This window comes from Chelmon rostratus, chromosome 7 (assembly GCF_017976325.1).
Source record: "Chelmon rostratus isolate fCheRos1 chromosome 7, fCheRos1.pri, whole genome shotgun sequence".
In the NCBI taxonomy this organism is placed as follows: domain Eukaryota; kingdom Metazoa; phylum Chordata; class Actinopteri; order Chaetodontiformes; family Chaetodontidae; genus Chelmon; species Chelmon rostratus.
The window spans coordinates 18,618,216-18,644,957 of NC_055664.1; the positions used below are offsets into that span (position 1 = coordinate 18,618,216).

Below are 26,742 nucleotides of genomic sequence, written 5' to 3' on the forward strand. Positions count from 1 at the left end.
CATCACATCCCGGTTAAAGTTCCCCTCTCCTCTATTTCTCTGCAAAAGCTGTCAGCTGACCGCTAAGTGAGGATTTGCACCATCTCTTCTCTCTAATTACGCCTGTGTGTTTGCACTGTGTCTGACAGCTGAACTTTCACTACCTTTACCCGTCTCACCACTTCAACACCACGCCTGCCTGTTCGCTCTCGTTATTTAGTCGATGATTCTGGAAATAGTGAACATATTTCTTTGTAAATTAACTGCAATCAGAGAGCACTTGGAACGTGTGACCAGTGTATAAATCATGTGGACTTGAATTAAACACTGCAGAAGGATGTTCTTTGAGTCTCCTCTGTGCTTGCATATGAGTGGTTGATAAACATTACAATCGCGCCACTTAGCGGTCAAATCGGTGAAATACTGGCGCACAAGAGCCACGCGGTGGGCTGCGAGTGTGCCAAGCTGCTCAACCATTCACAGCAAAACCCACCATAAAAGTTGGCATCTTCAATTGGGGCTTTGGTGTGAGTGATTAATCTTTGCTTTAGGACTAAGAAAATTAGAAAGCTATTATATGTGTGCATTTAATGAGAAAATACTTTTGTCACACAGTGTTTCTCAATCTCAGATTTCCAGCGAGGCGTGAATCAACCACAGCCTCGTGTTGCACAACAGATTTTTATTGGAATGAAGAAACTATAAATCCTTCCAGATCCTCTGTTTACTCCAAACTTTTTAGCAGCATCTGCAGATGCCACTGCAGAGCAAACAGGCAGGGACTGTATGGGTGAGAGGAGTTTAGAGCATCGGGCTGGAGGAGACATGACTGGACGAACCATAGGCTGTATTGCTGCCACAGCTGGCTACGTTGGGCCATTTTTTGTGAAATCAGCAGCGTGTGATTTTTCATTTTAATCTCTATTTCTCGCCGCTGTTATTGCTGTGCAATTACGCCACAGAACGCACGATGGCGCACAAAAGCAGGGTCAATTCAGTAGCTCGATGTTAATGCTGCGTGTGTGCAGGGCTCCGCTAAACTCGTGAGAATGTTTTTTTAAATGGAGTGTTCTACACCCGCCTGATCAACAGGCACACTGTGAAAGCCGCATGACACAATATGATCATAAGCCGATCACACCAACGCGACAGTTTTTGTGCAACTTTATTAAACAGTGCGTGGGAAATTAAAATGCGTCCCTCCACTTTGGAAACGGTATTTGTAGATGTGAGTTTCTGTAAACTCGATCTTTCTCACTTGTGTTCCCCTCCCTCCACCTCCATCTCCTCCTCCTCCCCCTCGTCATAGAAACTCCTCGGCGCGCTCAGCGGCGCGTCAGACGCGCTCGGTCGCCGCTCACTCGACCACACGATCCACACAAAGTTTGGTCTCTCCGCGGCGCCAACTTTGCTTTCACGAACTTTACTCGGTGTCGGCGCCAATGCCGGATTAAGCCCATTAGGTTGAGTTTATTCGGCCGGAGAGCGCAGGCACGATGACCGCATTTTGCAGCAGATCCGACTGATCTGAGGTAAGTTGGACCAACACTTTCAACACTTTTGAACAGGCAGCCTTCTGAAGAGCTGGTTACCTCTCCAGCTGAATCCGAAACTCTCTCTTTTGTAGTGATGTTTGTACGGATACACGCCAGCAGGAGAGCACGGAGGCTGGGATTTTTAAGTGACAGCAGATAAAAACTTGGTCTCTGAGATCACTGTTGCGGCGGACCATTGTTTCCCCTCCGCAATATTACAGTGATTGCTCCCAGCTAACAATCCCCTGTCAGCTTTGTGCTTGTAATAAGGCCATTTCACCTCAGTGAACACACACAAAGGGATTATCAGATGTCTTTGCTGGTTTGGCTTCTGTTTTTGCGCATTTCAACAACTTTCTCACTCTTTGTGTTTCTTAAGTTTTAGCTGCCAGTGTCTGCACTGAGTCCCTGTTAATAAGTAAACTTTGGGAATTTGGACACTGCTCTGAGCTCTTTCACGCTGATTGGTATCCCTCTCTTTTGTTTACCCTTCAGGGGTGAGATCAGTTTTCTGCAGGGCTGCAGTGTTTGCACTGTGACCTGTGGGTTTGGACACAGATAGTGAAGAGGACGCAGGCACTCCACGACCATGGATATCGGCAATGATGTGGATCTGTCCAATAAGAACATCACCCCGTTGTGGAAACGGCGCACGGACAAAACACCCCAGGACTCGAGCAAACCAAGACCACGACCCTTCAGCTACCACATAAATGGGGTCATGAGGACGGAGCTCCCCGTGGAGGACAACAGGTCTTCGTTCACCTTGAGCCAGCCTGCTGAGAGACTGGTGGTCACACCCCCGTGTTGGGGCAAGAACACTGTGGTGTTGAAGCACGTTCTGCACAAACCCTCCAGGAAATCCAGAGTCGTCCGAAGCATCAGCATCGGACACCTCTCCAACGGACTCTTCTCATTGGCAAAATTTCGGTCTGAGGAAAGCAGATCGGCCTCGCTGGACAATAGAGTGTGTAACGGAGACTGCGAGAGGGAGAAAAGCAGCAATGGAGGGACAGTCTGGTCTGAGAAGCATCTCCAGGACCCTCAGAAACGCGTGTCCAGTCCGTTCAGTTTGAGCTCGCAGAAAGACCAGAGTTCACCCTCGACTGAAGCTGTTCCTCTGAACCGCTCCTCTCCCGTCCTGCCTCCACGAACTCCCAACAACAACAGGTATAACCACAATGAACTGTCCTTACTTTCATGCACATCCAGCCCCTCTCCTCCAGCCCGGCGTACCCCCACCCCCACCCCCTCCCACAGCTCAACCTCCAGCATCCCCTCCCTCTCTTCCCTCACCTCCTCAGACCCCCCGACCCCACGCTCCCCGTCGCCAGCAGAGAGAGGACAGGCCCTCCTCAGACAGTCCTCATCCTCGCCCGCCTCCTCACGGGACACCAGGCATGCCTCCTCCTCTTCTTCCATCTCCTCCACCTCGCCCTCTCCTTCCCTTTCTCCATCTGTCTCCCCTTCCATCGTCCTCAGCACCCACAGCCCTGCTGCCCTGAAGATGGGCACCCAGCAGCTCATTCCTAAGGGTTTAGCATCCGATGTTCGCCAGAACAAGGCGCCTCCCTCTGGGCAGCAAGGCCCAGGTTTAGTGGGGCTGCTTGGGTTGGATCATTCCAAGAGAGCGTTGAAAGCCCTCAGCATGGTGGAAACAGGAACCTACTTTTCTACCGGACGCAATGAGGGGACAGATGGAGACAGTGAGAGCCCGGGGGCACTAAGACGAGGCCTGAGGAGTACGTCCTACAGGAGGGCCGTGGTGAGTGGAGTAGACTTAGAGGTCCCGTCAGTGGATCCAAAGGCCCTTCAGTTGTCCCAGCCTGTCATCAAAGGGTTAGATGGGGGTAATCCAGCTTCACCAGTCAGCCCAGCAAGTCCTGGCAGTGTAAGCCTCATGAGCCCTGGAACAGCCAAGCCTGCGAGTCCCGGGACACCCAAATGTGCCAGCCCTGGGATTTCAAAGCCTTCTAGCCCTGGGACAGAAATGCCAACCAGCAGTGGGAAAATCAAGGTGGGTAAAGCTTTTAGTCCAAAAAAGATAGTGGTGGGTTCAAGGATGCACTTAAGAAACAAACATTGATGCTGTTGAAGAAAAAAGGGTTGAAATCTCCCACAATATACAAAAAACCTTCTATTAGTTTGATGGCTTTTTCATGAGACAGTTAAAAAGAGGCCAGTTTTGACTTAAAGTGTAAAGGTCTGACTTTTGCTGTTTTGTACATGTCTGGATGGACTTTTGTTGGTTATATAGAATATGAGCTAACTTTTGGCATTCATTTCAGTTAAAAAAGCCAGTACCCAACTGGCTTTTTGCAACTGAAATGAATGCCAAAAGTTTTACTCTTCATCTGCAAAGCAAATCCCTCATGAGTACCTGTTGCTGAACTTGGCAACCAGTGCACATGTACATCCCTTTAAATGCCCTGTGAACTTTGGCCTTTCATTTTTATTTTGCTTCCTTTGCTGTAGCAGATCGAGATTTCTGCACTCAGTTAATCATAATCCAGCCGATGGGTTTCTATTTGATCGTGCACTACGATTAGACTTTTCCTTATTGTGGGGGGGTGGGGACACAGACTGGGTATTGTGGAACAAACTTAGCAGCAGCAGCACTTGGGACAAGGCCTTACAAGGAAACAATTAATGTGGTTGTTAGGAGGTATGACGTAATGTGACACCGTGCCCACACATACACACACGGTGGCTCTGTAATTAGACAGGGGTCAATGAAGGAGGTCACCAGAGGGGGCACGGGCAGGTCATGGACAGGTGACCGAGGTGCAAGAGCCTGTTTCATTTAAACAATGTGTGTGTGCCTGTTTGGTGCCTCAGTGTTTGCCCAAGTCTTTACATTTGTGCTGCGTTTCCCTTACAGAGTCCGGATAAGAAGAAAGTTTTGACCCCGCAGCGGACGTTTGACAGTGAGGGTGAGAAATGCTTGCCTGTTTTGTTTTCACTCTTCTAGCGCCTGTTTTCCTCGCCCTTTTCTCTCTCTTAAACAAACTTCAACATGCTGGATCTGTGTTTCAGAGGAGGAGCTGTACCAGAACTACCAGGAGAAGGCCTTACATAATGACTCTGACGAGGACGCCGATTCCAGAGAGCCCAAACCTGATACCGGCATCGTGGTGCAGTACCGGCCTATACGTACCTCCTGGAGCCAGCTCAGTGTGGTCAGACATAATTCTTGCATCTTTCTAACCCTTTCTCTCACGCTGACACATACGGCGTACATTCAGCGCTGTGCCCGTGGAGTCTTGGAATGATCGTGCTCTGAAGAATGCTGTCATATCCAGTTTGGCCACAGTCCATACCCACCCTCCCACTGTTTCTGTCCTCTTCTGCCCCTCACTCTGTTTATCAGGGAGTGCAGGAGCATTTCGTCGAGGACGCGGGTGGGCAGGGCGGCAGACAGTCAGCCAGACCCACAGGAAGTCTTGGAAGCACTGCCGGGCCTAATGCCAGCCTGTTGGCAAACTCTCCGTACTCGTCAGACTGCAAATATGCTGAAAATGTTGCGTCTACGGAGAAGTGCGGTGGCTCTGCATTGCATAATATCGTTAGGGATCGGAATGGAGGGATGGAGGAATACAGAGGAAGGGAATGAGCTAATTTAGTTTTGTACTTAGCCATTCTCATCTGTTTGTTTGCTTGTTGAGGCGGGAGTGTGCGGGAGCAAAAACAGGCCAGGGCATAGATGGAGGCAATTACAATTAGTTCTGAAACTGCTGGGCAGAGAATAATATGCACACAGACCCTGATAAAGCGAAATTGGATTTAGAGTAGAGAACATTCAGAACATTTCTCTGGTCATTTTTTAATCCAGTTTCAGAGTCCGACGTAACAGGGCTGACCCGGACTCTCCCAAAGTCGGTCTCCTCTTCCACCGCAGCTGCTTTACAGCTGTGGATCTGCGAGCGTGAACGCGTTCGGCCAGACGGTACATGATGTAACACTGCAGGGTCCTTCCTCAGCTTTCAGATTTTGTTAGTGCTGGCACCGGTGCGATCGGAAATTAACTCAGTTCAGAAGTTTAAGCCAAGAACCAGATATACAAGTTGTCTTCATGTGAGGCTTGTCGTCCCAGCAAGTCTCCTCGCACTCAGGAAGAAAGGACTTATAAGTCACTATTGAATAATGATACCTAATTGACTGTGATTCGGTTACACCCATTGAAACTGCAAAACAGGGTAAAGTTCATTTGGCATGACAGGGCGCAGAGTTGCAAGCACACTAAAACCTTTCGATAGCTGGTTTCGCTGATACGATGCTGAACGTTTGGCAGAAGGGAAAGTAAAGAGCAAGAGAAATGATAATGTGGATGTACGGGTGTGTGTGAAAGGAATAGGAAGGAAGATGTTTGGTCTGCCGCGGGTTTGTTTGCTCTCATTGTTTGCCGAGGGCTGCCGGGCAGATACTAGAGAGGAGGAGGGCTCCTCCAGGTGCGGTATTGCTTCTGTGTGCCTTTATACCAAAACAATATGAGAAGCTAGTGGAGGTAAGGAGAGATGGCCTCTCAGGATTTCTGCCTGCATGTGGGATCTGGTAAAGCATAATGAGAATGTGTCAGGGTCATATATGTTAAATTTGGCGAAACATGAGATGCAGGCATGTTTTTTTTTTTTTTTTTATCCAACCATACCCTCAGTTTGACGAAGCAACCACAGGCTCATTAATTCAACAGCACTCCACACCCAGTCCATTCCAGAAGATGTCTTTGTTTCAGTCTTATTCAAATTACTCAGGACCAACTCCCGCCAGCCACATACCAACATGCACATGGGCTTTTCTTTTAAGCTTACAGTACACCCTGTGTATGACAGAGCTTCCCTTTTTACCTTTAGAGTTTTGTGGATGCAACAGGCGCCTATTCCTCCACTCGTGCCCCTTTATCTCTCTGTTCCCATTTTTTACAACAACTTTGTTGGCTCTGTGTTCAGCATGGTATGCAAAGTGCTCTTGTCTTTGTGTGTGAGGACAGCAGTCGCAGGCAAACTTACAAACACACACATACTGCTAGAAATGCAGAGGCCCAAGCATGAAAACATCAGAGAAGTCAAGCAACTTTGTATTTGAAATCTTTTCGTGGCTTTAACCTTTTTTCTGTCACAAATTTTGTTTTCTGTTTAGGTAAAGAAAAGTGGTCTGTCTGACCGGATGAGTCAGGAGGAACGCAAAAGACAAGAGGTGGGAACCATATTTCAGACTTTTGTTTGGTTCAGAGTGCAAATAATCCAGTTTTGGCTTAATGCAGTTAAGAGTTAAGAGTTAGCAAGCACTGGGGGAGTATGGCTGCCCATTGTCGGTCCAGACCAATAAAAAAGCCATTAAAGGAGCACAGCAGGAAATGTACGTCATGGATGATTGTATATTTAAGGCAGACGCATTGTAGAGGGGAGGAGAAGGACAGATGTTCCAATAAATATTTACCTGAATTCGTACCATTAGAAGAATGACAAGACTGATGAGTGATGTGATGATGATGCAGGTTTTAGATAGCATTCCAAACATGATCATAGAGTACAGGTGTGTCAAACACGTTCATGACAGAGCAGTCGGTGAGTCGGGATCTAGTGGGGTGAATGAAGCATGCAAAGTCGCAAATGGATGGAATAAACTGAATATTGTGGGGATAACAAACATGAGTTCTCTCTCCACCCGGTTGCCCCCTCTTGCCCTTTGTCAGGCCATTTTTGAGGTGATCTCGTCGGAGCACTCGTACTTGCACAGTCTGGAGATCCTGATCCGCATGTTCAAGAACTCTGCAGAGCTCAGCGAGGCCATGACCAAGACTGAACACCACCACCTCTTCTCCAACATCGCCGACGTCTGTGAGGCCAGCAAAAAGTGAGTGTGTGTAACTTTGCTGGTTGAATTGTTATCAGATGCGTGTTATTATTATGTGTTTTCATGTTTGGCCCTCCCAGTGACCAGGGCTTATCATAAGTATTGTTTTTTACATGGTGGTTGGTATTTTTAGCCTGCTCTTGCATGTTCCTTGCGAGTCTTATCAGTGTTGTGGTGTCTGGTTTTGGCTAATGAGCTACATCATTTTCCTGTTTAACAGCACAACAATAGGCAGACCACGCTCATTCCCTATGAGGTGTGTCTGTAAACACTGTTTACTGTATGGTGATGCCATTCTTCCAGCCTGATGCTCCAGCTTCAGTCAGACTTGTTTTCAGCGTGTGAGGGATCGTGGGTAGGCAGCACTTTTCTGTGCGTATGTGAGGTCGCATACTGATAGACGGAAAGCAGAGCCAGCGAAGAAGCGAGGTGCAGGTTGAATGAAACAAAGAACAAAAGAACAATTTAGCGTAATTATAGCTGCATCATCAGCACGAGCATTCCTCGGTGGACGTGTCAGTCCTTTGCCTGTTTTTATAGGTGAGCGTAAGGAAAATGCAATTGCCAGAATTTGCTGCTACGAGCCCTCTGAGTTTAGCCGTCCATCATGATTCATGGTGCATGCGTGCGGACTGTTTAATCACATTCATGGCCAGGTAACCGTGAACTTCCAAGGATCCCATAAACTGATGGAAACGCTCATGCATGGGAGGCCATGAAAGTTGAGACTGCTGCTTCAGCAATTACTGCGTTTCAGCTGCCTCCATTATTACTGCAAATGATTGACAGGAGAATTTCAGGCGCCATATGTTCTTTGTTAGGTTCATACGTGTCGTAGCTTTTAATCATGGAATCTTTTTTCGTGTTTTTCTGTGAGAATCTAATTAACTAATCTAATCTATCTACCAATCTAACTAATCAATATGATAATGGCTTCAAGTGCAGCTACGATACAGCTGTTGAGTGTGTGAATATTCTCAGGTCAGTGTTCATTATAACAGCCTTAAATGCTGATCTGAAACTGTTCACCCTGGCAGTCTTTCTGTGAATTATTGCTGCAGTGATGTCAGTCTGCAAGCCTGCTTAAGACTCCACACTTAGTCCAAGGTTTACACTCCTCTCACACCTTACCTCCCTTAGCCCCAAGTTTAGCGAGGCCGCTCTGCTGACAAGTTGTTGCCGAGTTTTCAGGGTTAATCTCAGAAACCCAGTGTTGATTTCGCACCTTAAACCACAGCTGGAACCAAAGCAGTGTGACATTCCGATGTCTAATCAGCATAGCCAGATCAAATGAATTGATTGCTCTGAATACCCTGGGTGCTAATTTTCAAGTGTGAGCCCTCAACCGGCGACTTGCTGGAAGCTCTGTGTAAATAAATCTAAGCATGAAATTAGGCTCGCCTTGCTGTGAGTTTACCCAGAGCTGGAAACTGTGAGCGTGAAAAGCCTTTTTAACACCATCTGCTGAGTTTTACTTGATCATGGCTGTCGTAGTGGCAGCCGCCCTTGTGCAACTGTTCATGACATTTGCTCAAGGATTCCATGTCAGGGATTGCAGCCCTGCAGGGGAGGGGGCTGGGCCGTTGCATACAGTATGCCGTCCACATGACTTATCTCTGTTATCAGGATGGAAAAACAGCTTCTGCAGATATTACTCCTCACTTCATGCAGCTTATTAGACACGTACGGATTGACATGGACAGTATTTGTACATTTATTTCCACCTCTTTTCACGAGTGGTGAATGGTATCTGTAAATTCCTCAGCAATTCCTTCCTGCGTTCAGACGTGCTGCAGCCCATCTCACTCCCCTTTCCCACGCCTATACACCAGCCACACACGTTATTGTGATAGTTTACCCTCCCCACCTAAATACTTAGACCTGCATAGCTTGAGGGAGGAAAGTGGAGGGCAGAGAGTCACAGGGACGGCAGCTCTTGAGATAAAGATTGGCTTGCAGCACGGGTTAAACAAGATGTTTTACTTGCAACAGACAGTCAGGCTCTGCGTTGAGTCTCAAAGAAAAGTATCGCTCTACCTGCAGGCTTCAGTGTAGTCTCTGTGTGATTGTGAGTGGGAGGGCTGTTGACTGCTTTAAATGCAGGTGTGTTGCTGATTGTATTTCATTTGCAGCCTTGGGATTTGACATACCTCATTCACTGCATCTTTCATTATTGTAACACTGTGACATGGATGGAGCTTGTCTCTGACGGCTGATACGTTTCGAAAGAACCCTTTCATTTTCATTTCAAATTCTTAGTTAGCAGCCGAACTTTAGGCATATCCCTTTTTTTCCATCACCCTGATTTAACTCCGCTCTTGACCTCTTCCCTCATGACACCATGCTGTTATTGGGGTCAGCGAGTTTTGCCCCAGGAGGGAGCACAGCCTGAACTTGAGCAGCCTTGAACTGTTAAAGCCCAGAATGCGCCTTTAGGACATGGTCCTGTGCGTTTTCCGCTATCCTGCGCGCTCATGCCCTCAGTAGAAAGGCTATAGTTCAAAGAGTCCAAGGTCAGGCCTGGCTGCAAGGCTGCTCGGTCACAAGAACCGTTGTTTCCCATAGATAGTCAAAGCACGGTGTGTGTGGAGTAGATAGGGGCTGGGTGAGGGTACTAGAGGTGCTTTTGCAGATGAGCTCAAACTCGGTCCAACCAGTCAAGGTCAGCGTCCTGTGTCTGTGCGACAGCTTCCTGTTTGTCACCTTGGATCCTGCATGCTAAAACACTTACTCTCTTGAGGCTGGCCATGTGGCGTGCCGATGAACCGGCCATCTGGTGGTGCTCAGGAAGAGGAAAAGCCTCTGTGTTATGGTTAATGGTAGGCTATGTCTATTTTAGAAGGCGGGGAGTTCCTCTTTTGTGATCTTGCTGCGGGTTTAGACGAAAGGTGTTGCTGGTGCTTCCTGCCTTCCTGACTTTGTGTCCGTCACTGTATCCTATATTTTCCCCGGTGTGGGATGACTCATGATTTGATGCGTCTGACTCAAGCTGTTACCATGTATGGTATGAATGCCTGACACACTAACCTGTATTTCTCCTGTGTTCAGGTTCTTTAAGGAATTGGAGGAAAGACACCAACAGAGCATAGTGATCGATGACATCAGCGACATCGTTTGCAAGCATGCTCAGTCTAACTTTGACCCCTACGTCACATACTGCTCCAATGAGGTCTACCAGCAGAGAACCCTGCAGAGGCTGGTGTGAGTGACCGAGCAAACACGCAAACAGATCTGCTCTTATCATACCTCTGGATTTGAACCAACGTGACTGTTCTGACATAACCAGGGCGTGCCTCCCTCCCGCTCATTCTTCCCTCTTTTCTCTCTCTTTTTCTGAACACCCAATCTGCCTCCGACCTCTCTTGCAGGTCCAAGAATCCAGTTTTTAAGGAGGTGCTGACCAGGATAGAGGGCCACCCAGACTGCAGGAACCTCCCCATGATCTCCTTCCTCATCCTGCCCATGCAGAGGATCACTCGCCTGCCCCTGCTCATGGACGTGAGTGCATTCAAGACATACAGTAGCAGGAGCTTTGGAATTCCAAGATTTTCCCTCTTGTGCAACAGTTTGTTTATTCATACCGCCCTGACTCATTATATGTAGAATGCTTGTTTGTTTGTGTGACCTCACGTCATTTCTTAATAATCTTAACTGGCTTAACTCCTCCTCCTTTCTTTTAATGTTTTTATTCTTCGGTTTCATGCTTCCTTTGGCATCACATTATTCTGTCCCCACTGTGCCTCCCTTTCTTCCTCTCTCTTGCTCTACTTTCATCCTCCTCTTTCCCGTCTTCTCTCAGTGTCTCCCAGGGGACTCTGGGGTTTATGCTTGCACACTCAGAGGCTTTTGGATCCTGAGAAAGTTTGGTTTCAATTCACTTCTTCCCACAGCGTTCTTCGGGCATCAATATTTTATCATGCTTTTGATAGCATGTGGTACGCATGGGTGCAATGAATTGTTGTGGGTTTTTGTGCATGAGTGTGTCTCATGTGGGTTTTTTAGATTTTAAATTAGTGCCACTGATTTTGCATCCTGACTCCCTGTGTTGTAGACAATTTGTCAGAAGATACCGAAAGACTCTGCACAATATGAAGAGTGTAAGAAGGCTTTACAAGAAGTCAGCAAGGTACGTGACTTTAAGGAGTCAACTGGAAATGTTACACACACTCACTCTGGCTTTTATGCTTTCATAGATTTTCACTTTCATCTACACATCTTATATCTGTATGTGTTGCTATAGGGATGTTAAGCCTTAGGAGACTTGCCTTAGACGTATGACACAGAGATTAGGCTGCAGAAGCAAATTCGCAGCACTTCTCGTGCTTGGTAAATTTCAGCACATCAATCAATAGCATGCAGGTATTTTAGAATTCACTGATGCAACATGAAAAAAAGCTGCTAGCCATACAGTGTGATTAACAGACACTGTATGTGTGTGTGTGTGTGTGTGTGTGTGGATGCGTTTGTGTGTTTGAGCAGGTGGTAAGAAAGTGTAATGAAGGAGCTCGCACAATGGAGCGAACAGAAATGATGTACACCATCAACTCTCAGCTGGAGTTCAAGATCAAGGTATGAACATGGCATAAAATACGTCAGATTGTTACACACTTGCATTTTGGATTTCTTTTGAGGACGACATAATTCTGGTTAGCACCTTAGAGGAGAAGATGGGTAAGCACCATCAGATCAGATGGTCAGACGAGGGAAACAGCCTGGCTCTGTGTAAAGGTCATAAATTTTGGCTACCAACACATTTAAAGCTCACTAATTAAAGGCAACATGTCAGCAAGTGCAGGAAAGAAAAAGAAGAAGACTGTTAGCCAGTAGGGTTCACAACGTCATTTTTTGGACCTCAAGGATACACACAATGTGTTTTTGAAAGTAACACCAAACAGATTTTTTTTTTCCAGATGTACCACAGGGCTTCTTATGACATTGAATCTCATTTTTTCAGTCATTTCAGAAGAACTGCTAACATCCATCTAACTTCCAATCTTCATGCTCAGCTAAGCTAGGCAGCTACTGGCTGTAGCTTCGTATTTACAGAGTGGTATTGATCCCTCTGACTCTCTGCAGTTGGCACATCTGGGATCCCCAGATGTCTAGCGAACATATTCTCAGCCTGCACAGCCAGCTGTTCACACATGCATTTCCTGACAGCGCCAACACCACAGGCAGAAAATACTTCATGTGGTTCGATTTATTGCCCTTTCCTGTTTACCACAATCGCCTTCTTCTCTTCCTCCAGCCTTTCCCGCTGGTCTCGTCCTCCAGGTGGATGGTAAAGAGAGGTGAGCTGACCGCGTTTGTGGAGGACAACAGCTTCTTCAAGCGGACGTCACGGCAACAGGTCTATTTCTTCCTCTTCAACGACGTCTTCATCGTCACCAGGAAGAAGAGGTGAGTCTATGATTTAGCTGGTGTGAGTGTGGCCTCGGTGTGTAGGCTTTGCTCATAACTCACCTGTTCTGACATGTTGAGGGTGAAAGTGTAACCAAAACCCTTTGGAGTGACAACACTGTGTGTGTGTGTGTGTGTATGTGTGTACCACATGTGACCATGACCCTGAGCCCAGGGTGTGTCATTTTGTCTTCTCCATCCTCATGTTTTAACTTGTCCTGGAAAATGATCCCGTTGAGATGAGGAACAATCACTGAGGTCCCTGCTGAAGAGGATCACAGAAGTCACTGTTTGGATTATATCGCGGTTTTGAGTCACGGGTTGGCTAATTTTTCAGATTAGCAAAAAACATCACGCATCAAATATGTTCTGTTCACCTTCACGGTCGCAAAGTGAGGTCTTTATCAGGAGGATTGAGGAAGATTTTTTTCGAAGTAAAAAGAGGGATTGACACCCGCAGACTCACTGCAGAGTCAGGCTGATCTTCCACGCTGTATGGGTGTGTTCATTAAGCTGAACAGGTGCAGTTACCTGAACCTGCTGCGGCTTGGCATGATGAACCTGAGCCTGTTTTTCTGAAAGTTGTCGAGGTCTCGACACGTCCTGCTGCCATGAATCACCTGGAGCGAGTAGACCTGCTTATCGTCAGCCTGGTAGTGAGTCTGCTTTCCCTTCCTCTGTTTCCTCCAGTATTTGGGCGAAACCATGAAGCGAGCCATAAAGAGGACTTCCTTGAAATGATATGGTTTTCATTTGCGTGTGTGTGTGTGTAGTGTGGTTGTGTAGCACACAAGTGTGTCTATTTTTGCTCAAAAAAAAAAAATCCCTTCCCGTCCATCTCCCTCTGCGTCTGGAACTGATTTTACCGCCACTCGCAGACTGAGAATTCCTAAGAATCATTAAAAAAAAAAGAAAGAAAGAAAGGAAACATACCATGTGATATTTTTCAGGGAATCTGATCCGGGACGGCAGACTCCAGCAGTGCGTGGTGTCGGGCCTGTGTTTGGAAGAGGGATTTGGGAAAGGGAGTGCTCCGGAATCAGAGTGTGTATTTGTGCGTGTGTGTGTGTGCTTGAATGGGAGAAGCTGTTATAATATTGGTTTGTACCGCGGGGAGCGCTGGAGCCCTGCTGTGGCACGCTACTCCACTGCACTCCATCTGCAGTAATCAAAACAGAAGCACACCAGGGGTACGGGGGGGCTAGCCAGGCACAGCCAGGTCACAAACCCTCCTAGACATAATGATCTAATAGCTCTTTCTCTTACCATCATGACTCGGGGCGTGAGGGGGGACAGCTTACAAGCGGCTGGCCGCACTTCTGTTGCCAAACGCAATAACGCTGCGTGCTTGAATCCTGAATTCTGCACCTCCTTTTTCATAAGCTCGCACTTCTAGGAATACCATAAACACCAGAGGGAAGAGGTGCAAAGGTCACACCACGTGCACAGTAGAGAGAAAACACACCTGTGCCCTGAGAGTGTTTTCAGTTGTCCAGGCCTGCATTTCTTAACATTCAGAGGAAAGAGAGCGCAAAGGTGCCTCCCTGTGTTCTACTATCTATCAAATCTAAGTCTGTGTTGCTTCAGCATTTAAGGTTCTTGAGTAATGATGATTATTTTGATAAGCGGTTAATCATGGGCGTCATTCCTGAAGCACAAGTGTCACCGATTCTCTAGTTTCGGTTTCTGCATTGTGAGGATTAGCTGCTCGTCTCTGTTTTTATGTGGCTGTAAATCACATATCTTTGTTTTTTTTTTAACTATTTTCTGACTTTTAACAGAGCAAACAATTAATTGTGAAAATAATCCTGAAGTTAGCACAGTTAACAGTGAAAATAATTGTTAGGTGCAGCCGTATAGCGGCAAAGATTACTTTAGTGACGCCCAGCTCAATAAATCTGCTTATTTGATCAACTTTGAACTAGATCCCGAGTGGAGCTGGTTATTGGAAACCAAGCCCATGTCAGACTGGGCTATTGTCACGCAGCGGGGAAAGTGTTGATCTGCTGCACTCTGGTTCACAGGAACACTTACATAACACTGAGTCCACACCAGCTGGCTCCTCTCTCTCATCTTCACTTCCCCCCTTTTTCCTGTGCGAAGCCTGGCACCGTGGAAACATTCTGTATTGTTAAGGTCGAGATTTATATCCCTCTCTCTTCTCTTATTTTTATTTAGTTTTTCTCTCTGTCCTTTTCCTTTCTTTTCAGGAGTCATGACCTTGTGGTGTTTTTTTTGCCGTGCGTGCGTGCAAGTCTCTAATCCCACTTTCCTCCCTCCTTCTGTTTGTTTGACTATGCTATAGTCTCAACACTCCTACTAACCGTTTGTGTGTGTGTGTCTGTGTGTCTGTGTGTCTGTCTTCATGCTTGACTTGGAGTCTTATCTCGGCATCTCTCTGAGGATTTGTGTTAAGTCTGCCTCCCTGTTGAAGAACTGGTTGTACACTGGTAAGATGGCAGCTGGCACAGTTGTGATGACACGGAGATGCCTTCGTTATCTCTGCCGGCCGACATTCCAGCAAGGTTTTGCGTTCGTCTCTGTGTGAAGTAGCTCGGGAGATGGCCAAACAGCAGCTTGGATTTCTTTCCGCTATTGTTTCAGGTTTTAACGTCTCTCTCACACATTTTGATGTAGCACATCTCAACGATCATTCGTCTATTTAGCAATAATCCAGCACTGCATACCCTCCTCGCCGCACACATGAGAAAACTCACCCCGCAAACACGCAGTCTCCCCACCCATCCCACTCCCCACTGTCATGTGAATGGCATTCCAGGCATTTCACCTGTAGGGCAACCAGGAGCCAAAATGCTGATGTTCTGCTATTCTACCTCTGAATGTTTGGGATGATCTGGAGGAACTCATGAATGTTCTCAAGTGAAAATCAATTAAATTAAATTAATGGATTTTAAAGGGATTGTATTCTTAGTTCAAGGGTTTTTTTTAATGGGTTAATTACACAAGATAACATTACATGTACCCATTTTTTTTTCATGTTTTTAGGGCAATTTCAAGGCTTTTTTTTTACACTTTAAAAAAACCCTTAAACCAAGAATACAATCCATTCACAATACTTGATATATTAAAATCTGTTACTTTATCCATTTATCATCCCCTTCGATAAAAATGCGGTTTTACACGGAGACACTCTGGCCTGGCGAGCTGCCCCCCTGTTCCCAGTCTTCTTGTTAGGCTGAGCTAAGTGACTCCTGCCTGCTCGTGGTGTGAATCTTCTCTTCTAGCTCTCAACAAGAACGCAAATAAGTGTATTTCTAAAATGCGGGCCTTTTCTGTTAAGCTTCAGGTCAGTGTGGTCAACTGGCATGCTGAGCAGCTCGTGGTTACAGATGGATGCAGCTTTGGCGCGAACACACTCTCCTTTCTTGTCCATGCTCAGTTTCGGCCCACCCCTCCACTCTCAGCTGATTTGTATCTCCCTGTGCTGTCTTTCTCCTCCACTGAGGGGTCTGAGTGCTTGTGGGCAGCGTGCTTTAACTTGATTGACAGGGGGACAATAGTGGCTGATGGGTAGCAGTTGTACCTTGTTGAGAGCCTCCCAGCCGTGACAGTGGATTCTCCAAGCAGTCATGCTCCTGTGTGTGTGTGTGTGTGTGTGTGTGTGAATCTGAGCACTAATGGACATGCTGGCTCCCTAGAAGCTGGTTTCCTGTCCAGTAGCTCCTCCGCTTGGCTGCTGTCTCAGTCTCAGGTTGATAAAACACATGTGGGCTTGACTTAAGCCCTGTTCCAGAGCACGATCATCACACACACACACGCACAAACACACGCTCCAGATGTTTCTAACTAACTCTGTGCACTGCTAGACACGGGGTCTTGCTCAGGTAACGGGGCACTCACGGGAAATGTAGGCATGCACTAAAGAAGCCGGGGGGCAGCTGATTTAGTGTGAGGACATGCATACAGCTGAATGTTTGGACTTTTGACTGGCACAGAATCTGAGACGTAATGTGACGCCTGATTTATGAATCCAGGTGAACTCGATTAACCACTCAGCCTCTTGCCTCTCAGGGGCTGAATAGCTGAGCTACAGTGAAACCAGATCTCTGCTGAAAACAGTGAGCTTAAATCTGATGTGTCAGAGGGGGTGGATGGTGTAGCGGTGGATACACATGAATAATAAAAAAGTAGTACTGTGTGCTTTAAATGTAATGTTGCACTCAGTTGTCATTATCGCAGGAAGATTTATTTGTAATAATAATTTAATATTATAATAAGAGGATTTAATATAATACTGGGAAAACAAAATAACAAGAGCAGCATTGTATATTTTGTGTTGGTGGCTGGTGAACCATGTCCATGAGGGACAGAAACAGGAATGCAGACTGCAGAATTTGGGGCTGAAGGGCAGATTACACCAGTTGTGGGGTTTTCAACAGACCACCACAGCAGCCGTTTGGGAAGAGAGAAGCACGAACCATCCCAAAAAATTAAAAATGAGGAGCAACTGTCTGTTAAATGATACTGGTGTTTGTCTAAATGTTTGTTAGGAAAGTTGAAAAAAGGGGTGAAAAGCAGCTGAATTCATGTTTATGTTTGAGTACCAACCAAACCAGCCAAAAGTGTATCTGAATATCTGCATATTTAAAACCGGCCTCAAAGCAAACCCAGTGAAAGCTTTATCTTTACATTCTGATTGATTTGTTTTGTTTTTCCTGTCCGGTGAGATACAGTTCCAGGAAAAATCCTCCTGAGTGAGTTTACTGAAGCTCTCTCTGTCTTTCAGTGAGGAGAGCTACGCCGTGATAGACTACGCTCTCAGGGACCAGATCTGGGTGGGCTCCTGCCAGCCCGAGGACCTCAACCTGTCACCGGTCAGAAGCACCGCCAGCATGCTGAGCTCGAGGCAGGCCGGCGCCAACCACCTTTTCCGCCTGCGTTTCCGCAGCAACCACTCCGGCGAAAAGGTTCCGATGATCCTGGGGACGGAGTTGCTGTGAGTGCAGTTTTTTTTGTGACCTTCGTCCCTGTTAGCCGCGCTGCGTTTCAGTCACAGATTTACGAGATCCTGCTGACAATACATTCCTCTGCACCATCGCATTAGTAGGCCAGTCATTAGGCTTGATAGTTTGCTTTGCAGTCAAGAAAGCAGAGTAAGTCTCAGTTTTTTTTTTTTTTTTCTTATGGTCTGTATAAAACATAGACTAAGCCCTACTCTCCTCCTTGTACTAGACTCCCACTCCCTTATCTTTCCTTTATGTGCTCTAATATGCTTTTTAACTCGAGGGAAGAAAATCCCATCACCCCTCTCTCCTTAGCTCTTGTTTCAGGTCACAGGGATATTTTGTTACATCTATTCTCAAGATAAAGCCCGAGCCTCACCGCTGCTTGTTTACGTGACCCAGGAAATGAAGTTTATTAGTCTGTTACACAGTCACACTGTCTGCAGTGGTGCTCTCGCACAGGCCGGCCGTACCGGATAATTGCTTTGTTGACAGAGCGTCTTCCCACCCGGCCGTCTATTCTGGTGAAAGCAGCCCTCTTTGTTTAAAGTCCGCTGGTTGCAGCTGAAATTTGTTGCATGTGCAGCGTGAGTGATTGCTCACACGTCCGACCTACAAATAGAAGATTTGAAGTTCCTTGAAATTCATGCCTGTAGCCGTGTGGGTACGGCCCAGACCGAACCCCCCAATTCCATCTCTCTTTGTACAGTAAACAGAGTGAAAAGCGAGGTTGTTTAGATAGATTATATAACCCGCACAAACAAAGGGGATCTGTCATATATTGGGCTTCCTACAGGGTTTATTTGTTCTAGGCAGCGTGGATTTGCAGGCCGTGTGCACACACGCACACACACTCGGTTTTCACTGTAATTATTTGCTGCGGTTCAAGGCTTTGTTAAGGAGTGTTTTCATATGCACAGCGCCCCGTTCCTCCTCATTCCTGTGTAGTCTGAGAGCCTCCCTCTGTATTGTCATTATAGAAGGTGTGGTTTCAGCTCCACTGTGCAAAACACTTTTTTTTTTTGTTTGTTTTTCGCATCTGTTCCGCTAGTACATACTGTGGTGATTTAAACATGTTAGCCTTGCACCAAGGTGCCAGTTCAAAGAATACGTTATTTTCAAGGCCTCCTGAGTAGATGGCACAGGTGCACAGATCACCGCCGGACACAAACATGTCAAAGGAGCGTTTGAATGAAGACAAACGCCTGAAAGTGTTAGAAACTGGTGCAGCTTTACGACTTGCGATGTAAATTAAGATGCAGCTGCGTTCGTCCTGGAACACCCTTCCACATCACTTACTGCAGTGCTTCTCCACCACTACGATCCATCTATGTCCTCGTGTGACCCCTCATGAAACGTTGCGTGTCATTGGGATCATTTTTTAGAAGGCCTGAATGTGTGAAACTATACAGAATTTCACGAGGAAAAAAACATATGTGGCAGAAGTACATTTGTTGTGAGTGATTTTTTTTAAGCTTACGACTCCTTTGACTCACTGTGTGACCCTTGCAGGGGAACCGCTGAACTACTGGACATCTGCTCTGCACCATTTGTCGTTCCCTGTTGCTACTGAAAATCAAAGCTAGATTTATTGCTGAATAGCAGTGTGGACCACCGATATTAGCCCCCATGCTGTTGCTAAGTGAAACACTGACAAAGCGACTGCAGTGGCTGCTGTGCTCTCGCGTAGGAGGCAATCTTAGTGACTTGACTTAAATACGCTGCCCACTGAGCTTTATACACTGCCCATGTACGTGTACGTGAAGGGGTCTCCTCATCTAACTGCCCCCTCTGTCTAGTGTGTGTTCTTGTGGAAAGCCCCTAGACTCCCTCCTTTAATAGCTTGGATTTGGGGCCCTTGGCTTAGTCGTAATGGTCTGTGTGTGTGTGAAGGGTGCAGCGCTCTACTCACTGTAGTGCTGAATGAGCTGAGGAGAGGAGACCCTGGCAACAAGCCATTGTTACAATGGTTGCTAGGCATTGTTTCGGCCGCTGCCTAGCAGCGGGCCATTGTTAGGTGGGCCGTTTCCCACGACTATCCCTCCCCCCCGACTCTTCTTCACAGTCCCGTGTCTCATCTTTCAGACAGCAGCCAGTGTCTGCTCTTTGTTTGTGATGACCAGAGAATAACTTCCTCTTCCTCAGGCCATTCATCCCAATTTAGTGATCTAACCCAACATGACACATGGAAGTGGTGTTACATTAGTCAGCCTATTTTGGGCTTCTATCAGAGTTAAATGAAGTAGTGAGGACAATAACGAGTATTGAGGCTTTCTCAGGGAAATAGCGGAGTCAAGGGTCGCAACTAATGATTATTTTCATTAATAGTTAAACTGCTTATTAGTTTGATTAATCGTTAAATCTATAAAATGCCAAAAAATAGTAAAATGTCTCACACAAGTACCCAGACGTCTGCAAGTAGCTTATTTTGATTGAGTAACAGGCAGGGTAGCAACGAACAGTTATTCCAACTATTGATTAATCAGTTATTTTTACATAAATTGATTGTTTAGTCAGAACATTGTGACTAAACATTGATTGTTTAGTCACAACAACAACATTTCAGAGTGTACGTGTTGAATTTGAAGGTATACTATGCAGGAATTTTCATAGATTCCCCTTGAATACGTGCTGCTTATGGTCTGGCACCTGGTCGCTACCTCACCTGCGCGCTGTTATTGGCTGGGAGCTGCACACCTACCTAAAGGTTGACACCCGGAAACATCCTGACCTTAGCGACATAAGTAAATGAAGATAATGTAGGTAGAGGGCAGATGAATACACCGCCACACACTTCTACTGGGTCGTGATTGAGAGGGATTATTTTGTATGACTTCATAAATCCTGCATAGTATACCTTTAAATAGCTTGTTCTTGGTTGACTAATGGTCCAAAACAGATTCAAATGGCAATGATAGAAAGTACAGAAAAACAGCAAATCCTCACTGTTTAGAAGCCTGAACGAGTGGTTTGGAAAGCCTGGGGAGGAAGCTGCTGATTGGATGGGACAGTCAGCTGATTTGTTGCTTGCTGTCACACTTCGAAAGGGAAAGACCACAAAAATGCAGACCTGCGTTGTGCGCGACATATCTGTTAATGAGTGTCAGAGCAAACAAACGAGGAAGGAAATATTTAAAAAAGCCTTCATTGTAGTGGATAAATGATTAAAAGGTGCTGTTGTAAAAACAAACCTCACAGGTGTGGCCTTGTCTATATTGTAGCAACATCCAAAGAGAGGTGATCACATGACCCAGATAATAACATTACAGGTGAAATTAATTAATCATTTTGCCTGGGGGGAAACGGCGAGTGGCTGTATTGCATAAATCGCTCCCTCCACTACTGAATTTAAAAGCAGCTCAAGTCAGGCTCCGATGTGAAATTCCACACATTCTCGCTGAGGGCAGGTCTGTGTTTTTCTGTGGAAATGAAAGTGGTAGAATTGGACTTTTTCCTCATGTTGGTCAGCGTGGGCGTTTCTGCTTTCACTTCCATTCGTCCTCTACCTGCTGACCCTCAAACCTGATGCCTCACCTGCACCCGTGCATCGCTGCGTGGGGTCTTAGGAAGCGCACGTGCGACGGGCGGATCTCTGACTGACCGCAGCGGTGACGTAATACGTCAGGAATTCAGACAGACAGCTGGATCGGAGATGGCACAAGGACGCCTGTGTGGCAGCTCTCTCGACAGCCTCTCTGGCTGATTCTCTTCTTATTCTCTGTGTCCTTTTGTTTGGTGCGAGCATGTCAGCGCGCCTTCCCCGTGACCCCGATGCCGTGTCCTGTCCGGACTCAGTGAATAGTGCTTCTCTATTAGTGGAACAGAGCAGCTACAGAATTCTGCAGCAAAATAGTTCTGTTAGTCAGATATGCAGCTATGACACAAAGCAGCGCCGGTTACGCAACAGCCCCAACCGGAGGAGGGAGTCTGGACTTCTGTTGCACACTTTGGCATTGTTTTTGATTTTTTTTTAAACTCTCATTTCACTTGTTATTGTTTTTCACTTTCTTACTATGTCTGCTTTCGTTTATATGATAACGGGAAACTTGCTGATGGGAATCATTCCCTCTGCTGGGAGTTTCCCTGGCCGGACAGCTCCAGGCAGTGGGATGTTGTTTTTTTTTTTTTTTTGTACCCGAATGCCGTTCTGACCTGTGGTTAAGTGGAAACAAGGGAGGGACTTGGTTGAGCGTAAACAAATTGATGGGAGTGGGTAGAGAGGGCTAGGAGGAGAGGGGGAGATGAAAACAGAGGTCTGGTGGTGATTTGAAGTTGGCTGAGGAAGGAGGGTTAGAAGGAGGCTGTCATCGCTCTTTATCTGCGTGTGTGAAAGAGGTTTTACAGTGCAGCAGCGAGGCCTCTTCGCTTTTCAGAGGTGAAACAAGAACCTCTGACAATAGATTTATGATTCTTGGCATTCTCTCACGCATTGCGATGAATGGTTAAAGGCAGAGGGAGCTTTACTACCATGAATAGGCCGATCCTGCACAGGCCTGTAGCCGTCCAGAGGGGAAGAGGCCGAGCACCTGCTGTTTGTGCCTATGCCTGCATGCAAACCCACTGTCACAGGCTTTTTTTTTTTTTTTTTTACCTGAGCCTCTCTCCGTACGCTCCTCGCATCCCGCGGATAACCATTAAGCGCCTCTCAAACGCACGTGTTTGCGCCAGTGCTCGATACGCCGAATGCACCCGCATTCATAGCTTCGATAAAAGTGTACAGCTGTTTCAGCGTGAGAAACACGATGGCGCGATCATGTATGTGCACATGCATCTGACCGACGCCATGTGTGTCCAGCTGTCAGCAGCGAGGAGCGGCAGCTGCCTTTCCCACAGAGCAGCTCGGACGCTGGAAGAGTTTTTTTTTCCTCGTGGGATGTCCCGTCTTTTAATCACCAGGCTATCGGCCTGTCAACTGATCAGTGACTGTCTCTGACACTTAATGAGATAGAATACAGCCTCCTGGTTTCAGTAAAGAAACTGGCCTCCTTCATTTTACCTCCTCCACCTTTCTCCTTTTTTTCTATTGTGTGCTTTGGACTATTATAAGCTTAAAATGTAAAACCACATGAAGATTCGCTGCTCCTGCTCATCAGTGACTAATGTGGATACGATGTTGCCTGGCAACAATGTTGTTCTTTTATTTTTCTCTTTCAGCCACGGTAGCAGCACAGCTCTGTGGATGGCAGTGTTGGTCAGTCAGTCCAGACTGAAATGTCCCTGTCAGGACTCTTGTCATGCCAAATTTTAGCATGCTAACATGCTAAACTAAGACTGTGAACACAAGAAACTTCATATCTGCCAAACATCTGCTTATTAGCATCGTCATTGTTGGCATTAATTGTCTTGACTATACTGCCTGCTAGCATGGCTGAAAGCATTACTGAATGCAACGGCTCACATAAGGAAAAACTTGTCAACAGGTTGGAAATAAATAACTTCCAGGAAAGCTTGAAACAAACACCAAATATGAATATAGAAAAATAGGCATTGAAGAAATGATTGATGTCACTGTACGCGTGAGTGAGTATTTCCCAGCTGGACCATGAGCCTAGGAAGCTGTGTTACTGACCTGGTAGGCATCGACTGTAAAAAATTTGTCATCCACCTCAAAGGTCGCACTTTATCAGCCATGATAAAGTTACTGATTTCATCCTCAGTAATGGTAATAAAAGTTACTGGTAATTTCACACAGTCAAGTTGGTTGTTGAGGGATGACGTGATCTTTTTTCCCAGCTTGTGTGACCTGAAAAAGATCAAACCAGCATGTTGTGCACAATGGGAACACAATAATGAGGTCTGACTCATGGGACTTGCCTGTTTGAGGCCCTTATGAAGAGCGTCCACACTCAGTCCGTGAGCGTCTGTGCATGTTGTACCCATCTGCTGAGTCACACGGGGCCTCGATAACCCCCTCTGGTTCATTTCCCGAACCCCCTTTCTGCACCCTCGCCTCCTTTCAGTAGAACAGGTGAAATGAGAGATAGTATTTCCTGGAATCTGACCTATGCGACTCCACCCATTTTTTTTTCCCCATGAAATACATACGAGAGAGAAAGGAAAAGCAGGTCTGTCCCCTCCTGAAAATCAGCCTTTGTGCTTGTTCTCTTGCACTGAAAACTCTCCTCTGTTCTCTCATTGACGGGGGACAGAAAGGGAGAGAGGGAGGGAGGGAAGGCAAAACTTGCTGGGCGACTAAATGATCCCATTTGCCTCAATAGCTTGTTTGCTGGTGTGCATGCAAGCCTGCTTTGATGTCCGATGCTGCTCGGTTTGAATCGATTCTGCCCTTTGTAGCCGATCTCAGAAACAGCTGTGACAAAGCATGTGCCACATCTGGATCATGCAAAATTAAAACAATTAAAACTCCTTCAACCACAGTTTAGGAGGTGAGCGGCTTCCCCGGCGCTGTCAAGTTCTGAAATTCCTAAAACTCTGCATTGCGTTCAGAGCTCCTGTTCGTGCCGGAGCAGTTTAATAACTCGTTTGTGTGCTTTCAGGAACGAGCGCGCTCGATGGATCAGTGCTCTGGGCCAGAATGTCAACAACAAGAGGTGTCAGGACAGAACCAGTGAGTTCGAACGCACATATGCACACACACACACTCTCTGACACTACTTTTACCCTGTTGCACCACCTTGTGGTCGTTTGATGAATTGTTTTTCTTACATTGATTTCAAAACAATTGGCTTGTTAATTCAGACATTTAAATAAGGCCAGCGTAACTTATATGAAGTGTTTTATTGTGTTTTTATTATGTTGTTCTAGACGTCATGCAGGTGGAGGTGATTAGAACTTATACAGCCAAGCAGCCAGACGAGTTGTCCCTGCAGGTGGCTGATGTGGTGCTGGTCTCGCAGACTGTAGATGACGGTACGTTAGCTCTCAGTGCCTCTCCTGCCTTCTCACTCGCCTTCTTTAGTATTCCTCTCATTTCCCACCTGTTTTAACTGCGTCCTTTCATCATGCAGTCTCATACTCTCTCCTTTCAAATACCTATCTGTCTTTCACATGATAGATTTTATCCCTGTTTGAAGATGTGGTTTTAAATCTACACAAACATGCAGAGGCCAAAGGTCATTTCCCTTTTGGTGACCATGGCAACTGGCTTAAAGAACAGACAGCAGTGAGCATCAAAAGCAGAGAGTCAGCAGTGGCACAAAGGAACACGACACATGCTTCAGTTTTCACGCATCGATACAATTTCTCCACTTAGGCTGGTATGAAGGTGAGCGTCTGCGCGACGGAGAGAGGGGGTGGTTCCTCGCCGAGTGTGCCGAACCAATCACGTGCCAGGCCACCATCGAGCGCAACATGCAGAGGATGGACCGCCTGCAGGGGTTGGAGACTAATGTGTGAGCAGGGCAAGCTACTTAAACCACAGGGGGCTTTTCTCAGCTGTTAAAGAGACCCTTTGACACGTCATTGACCCTGACAAATGAGTTCAGTGACCTGCCTACAGGGACCACGTGGGACCAGTATGGGAGATGCCTGGCTGCTGGACTCTACAGTGGGATAAAGTTGAAGACTTGTGGCTCAGCGTCCACTAAATATCAGGCAAACTGTCCAAGTTTCAAAGCAAAGACTGTGCAGAACAAACAGTGGAAGAACAGAGATTTCCTTAATTACCGACGGGCCCCTGTGTGGGCGGGATGGCTCGGCAGTGGGATCTGTCACATTCATTAATTCCCCGGTCGGTTAGAAAACTTCACACCCACTGCCAGAGTCCCTGCTTTCAACACCCTGCTATATAACAACTGCTGGTGTGAAATTTGTAACATTGTTTTATTTTTTCAAACATATTTTTTGAGCGTAAGTGACGTGCAATGTAATAATTAAGACTACAGTACCGCTGTAGCAGGTAAAGTAGACCAAGAAGTGTGAAAATGACTGCAGCCTGATGTGTGCTTTGTTAATGAGGCCCGGGCCACGTGATTGGGAGCTTTGCCAGTAACAGTAGCTATGAAGATGCTGATTTTAAAGGGTGGGATTGGCAGCTTCTTTACAGCGTGTGGGTTAGTCTGGAAACTCATGCAAGTAGCATTTGGTGACAAGTGAAACTATTATGATATTTACAAGAAAAAAACAATAGAGCTGCAAAAGAAGAAAAAAAATAATGCTATGTGTGTGAAGCCTGTTGCACTTTGTGTAAATAGTAAGTCATGATGAATTGGATAATATAAAGAATTGTAGTCACCTGGGAGGTATAATCTCATATGTCATCCACAGCCTAAGCAGAAGGGCTAAGTGTCTATTCTGTATCTTGTTATTTGTCACCAGTTATTGTCAACACCATGAATCAGACCCTACATTGGCGGCACAAATGCCATTTTTCTCTCTATCCACTCAATGATTTGGACAGGCTGAAATATCAAACACACTTGATGCCAGCCAGAGGTGTATACATAAATATCCCCCCCTCAGGATTTATATCTGTGATGTTACAGAGGCAAGCTGAAATTAATTTGTGTGCGCTGCTGACGGTGAGACCCGGAGGGAGGAGCGGCCCTGCTTTTAATGTGATTGTCCGGTGTGAGTCATCTTTTTTTAGTGTTGCCATGCCCAGCCAAAGGAAACAAATGGCTCGGTCAGAGTGCGGTGATAACACCATCTATCAAGCCCGCCGCTCCGGCCCAGACGACGACCACAACTGTTGAGCTACACGAAGCGAGGTATGACGGCAGCGGACGGAGCACCCAGCGGGAAGGGGCATGACTATCCGGGCTCTCGAGAAAGAGCGGACGAAGCTTTGCATTTGCACTCAGGGAAAATTAGCTATGTGATACCACACGTCGAAGCATGAACTGATCTTCTTTCAATCACTTCCTGGACTTGTAACTATTGTAAATCATCTGTGTACATGTAAATATGTAAAACAGCCTGAATTGTAACATGTATCTTTTCCAAAATACAGATTTATATTGCAGAAACTTGCTTAAGTCAACCTTTATATATTTTAATCAGTCACTATAAATAAAAGGTTAATTGTCTGAGGCCTGTCATGTATTCTCTGA

General features: G+C 46.3%; 1 protein-coding gene across 1 annotated transcript; it reads left to right on the forward strand.

Moving 5' to 3' along the window:
- Nucleotides 1-1,334: 1,334 nt before the first annotated feature.
- Nucleotides 1,335-26,718, forward strand: LOC121609725 (rho guanine nucleotide exchange factor 26-like). The gene is made up of 15 exons (XM_041941429.1): nt 1,335-1,511; nt 2,010-3,531; nt 4,396-4,447; nt 4,551-4,693; nt 6,651-6,707; nt 7,207-7,367; nt 10,416-10,568; nt 10,736-10,865; nt 11,419-11,493; nt 11,847-11,936; nt 12,616-12,767; nt 17,515-17,724; nt 24,229-24,299; nt 24,497-24,601; nt 24,945-26,718. The coding sequence occupies exons 2-15, from the start codon at nt 2,104-2,106 to the stop codon at nt 25,085-25,087; spliced, it is 2,970 nt and encodes a 989-aa protein (XP_041797363.1). The 5' UTR covers nt 1,335-1,511; nt 2,010-2,103; the 3' UTR covers nt 25,088-26,718.
- Nucleotides 26,719-26,742: the final 24 nt, after the last annotated feature.

Coding starts and splice junctions, on each gene's coding strand:
- LOC121609725 (XM_041941429.1), top strand. CDS start 2,104: ATGGATATCGGCAATGATGTGGATCTGTCCAATAAGAACATCACCCCG. Junction 4,694..6,650: donor CCTGGAGCCAGCTCAGTGTG/GTCAGACATAAT, acceptor TTTTCTGTTTAG/GTAAAGAAAAGTGGTCTGTC. Junction 11,937..12,615: donor AGCTGGAGTTCAAGATCAAG/GTATGAACATGG, acceptor CTCTTCCTCCAG/CCTTTCCCGCTGGTCTCGTC.